This window comes from Gymnoscopelus braueri (genome assembly GCF_963280865.1).
Source record: "Gymnoscopelus braueri genome assembly, chromosome: 2".
Lineage (NCBI taxonomy): Eukaryota > Metazoa > Chordata > Actinopteri > Myctophiformes > Myctophidae > Gymnoscopelus > Gymnoscopelus braueri.
Window position 1 is genome coordinate 3,810,176 of NC_137604.1, and position 9,277 is coordinate 3,819,452.

The 9,277-nt window shown below is 45.3% G+C and overlaps 1 protein-coding gene across 1 annotated transcript; it reads left to right on the plus strand.

The window, feature by feature from the left end:
• Positions 1–2,879: 2,879 nt before the first annotated feature.
• On the plus strand, positions 2,880–3,743 carry LOC308075387 (axonemal dynein light intermediate polypeptide 1-like; the record flags this gene model as incomplete). The annotated part of the gene is made up of 1 exon (XM_080415241.1): positions 2,880–3,743. One exon carries the CDS (start codon positions 2,880–2,882, stop codon positions 3,741–3,743), a length of 864 nt encoding a protein of 287 aa, XP_080271367.1.
• Between the last annotated feature and the right edge of the window lie 5,534 nt (positions 3,744–9,277).

Below are 9,277 nucleotides of genomic sequence, written 5' to 3' on the forward strand. Positions count from 1 at the left end.
ACTTGAACGACCACAAGGAGAACGATGAGCAGATCGTTCCTCCAGCAGCCCCCCTCTCCTAGTCCGGGAGGGAGATCGGAAGACAGGAGTCACAACAAGCCTCCTCCTCGGGCCTCTCTGGTCAAATACCACATCCCTGTCATTTTGTTGCCCCCCGACAAGAAAACCCTAAACAAGGCGGACGAAAGGCTCGCCCAATCCAAAGGACCGTTCTATGCCGCGCCGCGGATAATGTTCGCCCCCGGCAAACACAACGCACAGCGCGCCGAGGACATCCTGGACGACATCCTCCCGCCCAGGGAGATCGTGGACGGCGAGCGGGTGTGGGTGCAGCGCGTGTCCAGCGCGCCCGTGGAGCCCTACGAGGTGACGCGCGTGAAGGAGCGCCTGGAGTTCCAGATGCTGCAGCGGGACGCCTCCAACGAGGGCATCTGCCCGGTCCGCCGGGAGCTCTTCGACCAGTGCTTCGACGAGCTGGTCCGACAGGTGGCGCTCACGTGCGCCGAGAGGGGCCTGCTGCTGGCGCGCGTCCGCGACGAGAGCCGCATGACGGTGTCCGTCTACCGGACGGCGTGCGAGCGCAACGCGGGGCGCGTCCAGTGGCTCGAGGCCGAGAACCAGGAGCTGGCGACGAGGCTGAACGACCAGAAGATCAAGTACGAGGCGGAGATGAACAAGCTGAAGCGGAGGCTGAGCGAGGAGAAGGCCCGCTACGAGATGGACATAGTCAAGAAGAAGGAGAGGGAGAGGATGCGAGAGGAGGTGGAGAAGAGGAGAGGAGAGGAGCTGGACTTTCGGAAGAAATGTGAGGAGATCATCACGCAGCTGGAAATGGCTCCGGTCTCCGGCTCCAAGACCCTCTAAGCTCAGTGATTCTCAACCTCTCGAATTTCAAGGACACGTCCCCCCCCAGTTTGATATGCGTTAGACCACGGACCCCCATTTGAGGCAAATTGTTCTCTCTGGGACCCAATCTACAGTGTAAAAGCCTCCGTTAATTTAACTCTGAGAGTGTACAAATGGAAATGTATGAATGTACCATTTGTACACTCTCAGAGTTACAGACCCAGGTTCCTAACTAGCAATCATTTAGCTGGGGACCCCCCTGAAACCCCCTCAAGGACCCCCCACGGGTCCCTGAACCCCTCATTGAGAACCATAGCTCTAGTCACATTCAGAGCTGCAACAACCAAGCCCCCCAGGACTGGGGTTGGCTTTTTGAAACAAAAAGTTGACAAGTGACCAACTTGCTACTTAATTAACTAGTACTTACTAGGCCACGGACCCCCTTTAGATACCATTTCTGTCTCAGACCCCAGTCTACGCTGTATAAACCTCAGTGTTTATTTAACTGAGAGCTATTAGACCCATAAGGGTCCATTTGGGCCGCTGGTGTTGAGATTGAATATTTGAATACTTTTTTAATACTTTTTTTAAATTATTTTATTAAATTATATTATATATATACAAATTAAAGCGCAAACAAACGCAGAAATTCAGACTCGGGCAGGAGTGTCCGACTCAGGTGAACAAGTCCATTGACAGATGTATTCTGTAGAGAAGCATTTATTTTATTTAGGTATTTCCTTTGTTTTCGTTTTTTGTCGTTTTTTTGTCATTATCATGTTTTATTTTTTTTTGTACAGTGTTGCCCGAGCATTTGTTTGTTTTTATGTTTTTATGAATGTGTTTCATTTCATTACTGTCCGTGAATATACCACCTGTGAATACAGTATACCATCACTGTGAAATGTTTACTAGGCTGATACCCGTTGGAAGCGTCCCAGTGAGCCATAGTCGGCTATTAGACCTCTGTCTAATAGACCGTCTGTAAATAGACGCTTAAAAAAACAGCTAATCAATGTCTAGGCTATGCCTAGACTTCTAAAAAACTTTCACTGTTATACCAATTATAACCCTATTTTAGCCTAGCCCTTAGACGTCTAATAGCCCGAAAAATGCTCAGTGGGGTATGCCCCTCAGCAGAGGTGGGGACTTGAGACTCAACTTGGACTCGAATCCCAAATTTGATGACTTTAGACTTGCTTGATAAAAAAAAAAAATACTTTTCAAGTCATGTAATACCTTCCAAAAAGCCCAAATGTTCTTTTAAAAAGTGTCTCACGAAACATTAATTCAATTCATATCGCACCCACAGACCATGCAATGTGCATAGGGCACCACGTTCCCGAAGGGGCATCAAAATGATCCAAGCCAATCACCAAAGGCTATAATAATCATGAATGAGTTGATAATGATAGAAGAGTTATTTAAATTTAAGATGAATTAATGAATTAGGATGATTACCTTGACAAAATAGTTGGGTTATACCCTGTCCTCAAGGAGGAAATTAAAAATACCGTATCAACAATACGTCTGTTGGACTGGACGAAACCCTGTTTAAAAATAAATACAAATTGTAAAAAATGCACATGATCTATGTACATCTTAACATATTGATGGGCATTAGGACTTGTTTGGGACTCGAAACAAAAAAGTTCATGACTTGTTTAGGAAACAAAAAGTGTACTAGGACTTGACGGTCTTGACTGCGTTGACTTATTAACACAATTATCAACAGTACAGGTGGTACAGTTAAAAGTTATGCTAAAGGATAATATTTGGGGGAGCGAGGTCAGATGACCCCCTTCTGGCGTTATGCCCATGGACATCACTCACTCTAGAGAAGTGTCACACCTCAATGTGATTTATCTGGTTAAATAACGGTTACGTATCACGTGACGTATTATGACGACGTGGCACTGAGTATATAATATGATTTACAAGTTAATACTGTGTAATCAGTGTAGTGTAGTTTGTATTACACTAACCACCAAACAGGTGATACATTTCATTTCATTTTACTCAATCAAGTGAAAATGCAAGTCAACGTGTTCCAGAACCCATACTGCGTCATCGAGAGGAAACCGGAGGACAAGATCCACCGAAACAAACCCCCTCCCATCATCTCTCTGCTGAAATACGAGAACCTGGTTTTGAAGGACTCAAAGGACAAGGACTTCAAGGAGGTCAAAAGGGACAACAAGGGGAAGAGGCTGGTCGAGCCGGTCCACAAACCCCGTTACTCCATCCCCGTCATCCCCCGGATCAAACCGCCGCAGGAGGAGAACAAGCAGCGCGCCGAGGACATCCTCGACGACATCCTCCCGCCTCGGGAGATCGTGGACGGCAAGCGGGTGTGGGTGCAGCGCGTGTCCAGCGCCCCCGTCGGGCCGCACGAGGTGGCGCGCCTGAAGGAGCAGCTGGAGTTCCAGATGCTGCAGCGCGACGCCTTCAAGCAGGGCATCTGCCCGATCCGGAGGGACCTCTACGAGCAGTGCTTCGACGAGCTGGTCCGGCAGGTGGCCGTCACGTGCGCCGAGCGGGGGCTGCTGCTGGCGCGCGTCCGCAACGAGATCCGGACGACCATCACGGCCTACCAGGCGCTCTACGAGAGCAGCATCGGCTTCGGGATGAGGAAGTCCCTGGAGGCGGCGAGCAAGAAGGCCGAGCTGGAGGGCAAGGTGGCTCAGTTGGAGCGCGAGAACGGAGAGCTGGAGGGCGAGCTGAAGGAGAAGACGGCGCAGTACGAGGCGGAGCTGAAGAAGACGAAGGAGATGCAGGACGAGGCGCAGAAGAAGAGAGAGGAGGAGATCTGCTTTCTGATGAAAGGAAACCAGGACATCAAAGATCAGTACGAGGACATCATCTCGCAGTGCATGGCTCCGGCTGCCGCCCCTTGAATCACTTGTGAATAGGAATGGAAATCCAACCACTTTACATACACTTACGCCCCACACGTTGTTGAGCGGTGTCCCTCAAGGCTCTATACTAGTAACTTTTGTGTTTTTTTCACTCTACATTAAAATAAATGCTGTAAATAGCCGGTCGACAAGTTCACAACGCGTTGCCAGCTTGTCGATCTGCAATTTTCTGCTAAAGTTTTAGTTGAACCAGAGTTTTGGTTAAGCCCTCTAATCTTAGTAAAACACACCTGTGTTACAAATGCGCTCTGACCACTTTTTTAGACGTGTTATGAGCTTGTAGATCTGCTATTTTTGGCGAATGTCCCCCCCCCCCCCCCACAGTATAGGCATGCTGGGGTTCAAGTAGTTAAGGGATTCTCATCTTTTTAATTTCAAGGAACCCCCCTCGGGACTGCCATGCGTCTGTAACTCCGGGAGACTGCAGATGGAACCAAATGAACCCGTAAGAGGGTCAAGAAGGAGTTCCGGTATAGCTTAGTCCAGTGATTCTCAACGTTTTAATTTCAAGGACCCCCGGATTGATGTGCATTTGTCCACGGACCCCCGTTTACCATTTGTTGGGACGCCAATCTAACTGAACTCTTAATTTAACTATTTGCTCTTGGAGTTACAGACCTACACAAGTCAACTTGGTACCTTACTATACATCGGTAAACTGGGGGCTCACCTGGGGGTCCCCGGACCCCACTTTGAGAACCAGTGGGCTACATTGAAGTCAAGTTCTGCAATGAATTCTGTAGAGCAGCATTTATTTTATTTTGATTTTATTTATGTATTTATTTTTGCTGTTCGGCTGCTTGCAGTTTTTCGTTTACTTTATCATAGTTTTTTTCTTTATTATTTCATGTTTTTTTACTTTTACTTTTACATTTTAAAGTTTAAAGTTTCCCTTAAAGGAGCACTTGACCCATTTTCCAACCCATCTTCATATAATTGGTCCTCACTAATCCTCATGATAAGATGCCACAGTCTGAGGGCTGTGGACAGTTCAGAGACCTCTCTACCAGTGACATCAGGTTTGGTCATTTCAAACAAGCTTTCAAAGTTTTGTTATTTTATTTTTCATTAACGGCAGAACAATGGCTTCTATTATAGCATGCTAACTTTCCAGGAATAGAAAGCCTGCCGTTTCTATTAACTTGGATTCCCCATCATTGAGGTCACTGGTAGGCTGGTTTACAGCCCTCCTCTGAGACACAGCAGAGTGAGTAGACAAACATGGTGCCATATTATAATGAGCATTAGTCAGAACCAATTCAACGAAGATAGGTTGAAAATGGGTGAAGTGGTCCTTTAAATCATGGCTCCACCGAACTTCAAATTGGTCTTACATGTAGGTGAATTTGCTCCATGGCTGGCCTGCCCCTAGCTCTGGTCCAATGGTATTTTCTATTGACCTGAGTGAATGAAAGCTTTTCCGTCTGGTGGACATATTTTATTTTCTGGCCAAAAAGTGTATTTTACACAAAAGGTAGGACCCCGAGACGTTTCCCACCGCGGAGAACAGTCTTTCAGCGTTATAAAACTACATTTGTTTCGGTGAGTAGCAAAATTGTTTTCTTTATTTTTTACTACAGTTTAGACCTTGCACGTTACTGGACGTTTCCGTCTATGGGAACAACACTGCTCCTGGACCAAAGCGGCTCTCTGCTTCGCTGAGCTCTGCCATGTCGCTTGTGAGTGGCGTCCTCCACATGTTCGTATCCCTGACAGTCCCACCTCCTTTCTATGTTATCATGAACGGGTTGGAAACTGTATATCTTTATATTTTATTTTTGTGTTGTTTTTGTTGCACTGTTGTTGACCAGTTTGTTTGAGTGTTGAATGTTTAATGGACCACAATGGAAATAAGCCTACATATTTTCTGTGTCTCATCCATTTGGCTTGTTTTTGACCCGTTGTCTTGTACCTCTGCAAATGTCAATAAAAAATCAGCAGAAACCTCGTGTTTCATATTTCAGCTTTTTATGTTTTCTTAAATTAATGCCCTACTTCATCATTACAAGAGTGTCACGCAAAAGTAGTGAAAACAGCTGATCTACAAGCTAACGACGTGTTTCGGTGCGACACGTTGTGAGCTTGAAGACCAGCTTGTAGATCAGCTTGGGAGCCGATGGTAGGTGTTGTAAGTACTGGGAGCTGATGGTAGGTGTCGTTGTAAGTACTGGGAGCTGATGGTAGGTGTTGTAAGTACAGGGAGCTGATGGCAGGTGTTGTAAGTACTGGGAGCTGATGGTAGGTGTTGTAAGTACTGGGAGCTGATGGTAGGTGTTGTAAGTACTGGGAGCTGATGGTAGGTGTCGTTGTAAGTACTGGGAGCTGATGGTAGGTGTTGTAAGTACCGGGAGCTGATGGTAGGTGTTGTAAGTATTGGGAGCTGATGGTAGGTGTTGTAAGTACTGGGAGCTGATGGTAGGTGTCGTTGTAAGTACTGGGAGCTGATGGTATGTGTTGTAAGTACTGAGAGCTGATGGTAGGTGTGGTTCTAAGTACTGGGAGCTGATGGTAAGTGTTGTTTAGGTGTTGTAAGTACCGGGAGCTGATGGTAGGTGTCGTTGTAAGTACTGGGAGCTGATGGTAGGTGTTGTAAGTACTTGGAGCTGATGGTAGGTGTTGTAAGTACTGGGAGCTGATGGTAGGTGTTGTAAGTACTGGGAGCTGATGGTAGGTGTTGTAAGTACTGGGAGCTGATGGTAGGTGTTGTAAGTACTGGGAGCTTATGGTAGGTGTTGTAAGTACTGGGAGCTGATGGTAAGTGTTGTAAGTACTGGGAGCTTATGGTAGGTGTGTGGCTATCAACCTTTTCTGGATCAGGGTCAGGGCCCACTTGAACATCTTGAAAGTGTTGGGACGAACATTTTCGGTGCACGTTTTATTTTAGTGATCAATCAATCAATTGTGTTGCGTCTAGAATCAATGGAACTAATTAGCACACTTTAAGTTCCTATTGATTGTCATCACGATGAAAACTAAATTTTCAAGGTTTCAAAGAATATCATGGCTTTTATATTTTCATATTAAAGTTACATATCATTAAAATCAACCAGGTTGAGAACCGCTGAGACATAGATGACTCTGTAAGACGCTATAGCTAGCCATCTCTAAGTGGGTCTGTCTGTCTGTCTGTCTGTCTGTCTGTCTGTCTGCACTGTAACGACCTGCAAAGCCTAAACCAGATATGCCACAGTAGTCTGGCTATATTCGATAGTTTCATCAAAGACTTAACCCTTCCAAAAGCATAATGGGACTATGCCTAAACAGAAATACCCCAGGTCAAGTGTAGCTGTGAAACTATGAGTATTCCTTTATAGGCAAACATTACATGCACGTATTCTATTAATAATAGACACTGTGCACACACACTCACCCATGGTCCACGGTGAGGAAGTTGAACCCACAGGTCCCTTGAAGAATTCAACTCTTACGACTTCTCTCATAGAAAAACAAGTTTTATTTAAAAACTCAAAGTGATACAGGGTATGGCAATAAGGGAAAGGTAACATTTCTGGTAAAACAGACAACAGACCCCCAAGCTCTATCTCCAAGTCCTCAATCTAAGGTGCCCGGCACAGACAGAAAAATATCCCCAGATTCACTTAATTCAACCAAGATACAGGCTTGCCTAGAATTCTTGATAGAATGTTAAATCTGGATAATATTCCTCAATTCCTGCAAACTACACAGTCCTTGACAACATATCACCAGAGTCAGATCTGGAAAATATCTATCATTCCCATGCAATAGGCTACCTGAGATAAAATGACCCAGCAATCGGTAATGCTAGAAGCTGACAAAATTCTCTGTTTATTCAACCAGATTATGGGCAATGCCAAGGTCCCAGTCGAATACAGCAGAATTCAATATCGCTCGAATCAACCTCGTTGCAGTCTGGTCACCAAGACAATCTGAAAGGAATATGGAAGAAGCTCCGTACAAGGCTATGTACCTCGCCCGATCGTAAGTCGGGGGAACATTCTGACATCTCATATGCACACCAGGCTCCTCTACCAACCAACCCCCCGAACAGAATTATACAGCAGTATTTATACAATTTGATTACATCCGACAAGCCTAATATGGCCTTGCTTCCTCAAAAGTCCCCCATTGCAGCTAACACCATAGCAACGGGTCATAACATACAGTACGTTGTCAGAAACAGCAAGTCATTGATAAGAGGAGGTTATGGTGTAGGCCATTCTGATGCAATCATGTCTGGCGGAACTCGGGCCCGCTCATCTTCATCATGGGGGAACAGGATGTGGGTCAGATCCACACCCACCAAGACCCAGTCTCCTCGACAGCACATATTCATTTATTTATTTCAGAGAAGTGTCAAAATTGACACAAATAGCAGATCTAGCTCGTAGAAGTGCTGTTTTCACTATTTGTTAACAAAGTAATGACAAAAGTAGCAGATCCACAAGCTCATAACGTGATGCGACGCGTTGTTGTGAGCTTGTAGATCTTGTATTTTCACTATTTTTAAAGGATTAAAAAATTATATTAAAAACAGAACATAAAAGTTTATACCGCCGACAGCATTAATATATAGACATGGGATTTCAAATATTCTGTAAACTACAAGAACAAACGTTAATATGAACACAATTTGGATAATATGAATCATTCCAATTATAATCATGTGGTGAATATCATGGCAAAGGGTCGAATGAGAAACTAAATGTCATGACTCTGAGGAAGGTCGAAAGACCGAAACGTCAGTCAACTTTTTACTTGCACTTCAACAATAAAAGGCTTAAATTGTCCGTGTTGCTCCAGCGTTCATCTCTTCTGAGAAACTTCTTATTTCAGAATCAAATAAGGTTATTATACATGAATAGGCTTCACAAAGCAAACACACGAGACACCTATCCTGAATGACATGATACAGGCAGGCAGGCAGACAGACAGACAGGCAGGCAGGCAGACAGGCAGGCAGGCAGGCAGACAGACAGACAGACAGACAGACAGACAGACAGACAGACAGACAAGACAGACAAGACAGACAGACAGACAGACAGACAGACAGACAGACAGACAGACAGACAGACAGACAGACAGACAGACAGACAGACGGGGCGGCAGTGGCTCAGGGGTAGAGTGGCCGGGTAGAATGAACTGGAAAACTGCAAGGTTCCCAGTTCGATCCCGGGCTGGGGCGCTCCCCTAGAGTTAGTGTCGAAGTGTCCTTGAGCAATACGCTGAACCCCTAATTGCTCCCGATGAACAGGTTGGTGCCTTGCATGGTTTCCTCTGCCATCGGTGTGTGAATGTGTGTGTGAATGGGTTAATGGCACAATCAATGTAAAGCGCTTTGGATAAAAGCGCTATATAAATGCACCATTTACAGACAGACAGACAGGCAGGCAGGCAGACTACCTCAATGATTCTTAACCTTTTTAATTTCAAGGACCCCCGTTTGATATATCATGTAATGCCATTTAAAAAAAACGTTTTTATTTATGTAGGCTATTTATTTATTGTATCCCTCCCTGGGACTCCCAATACAA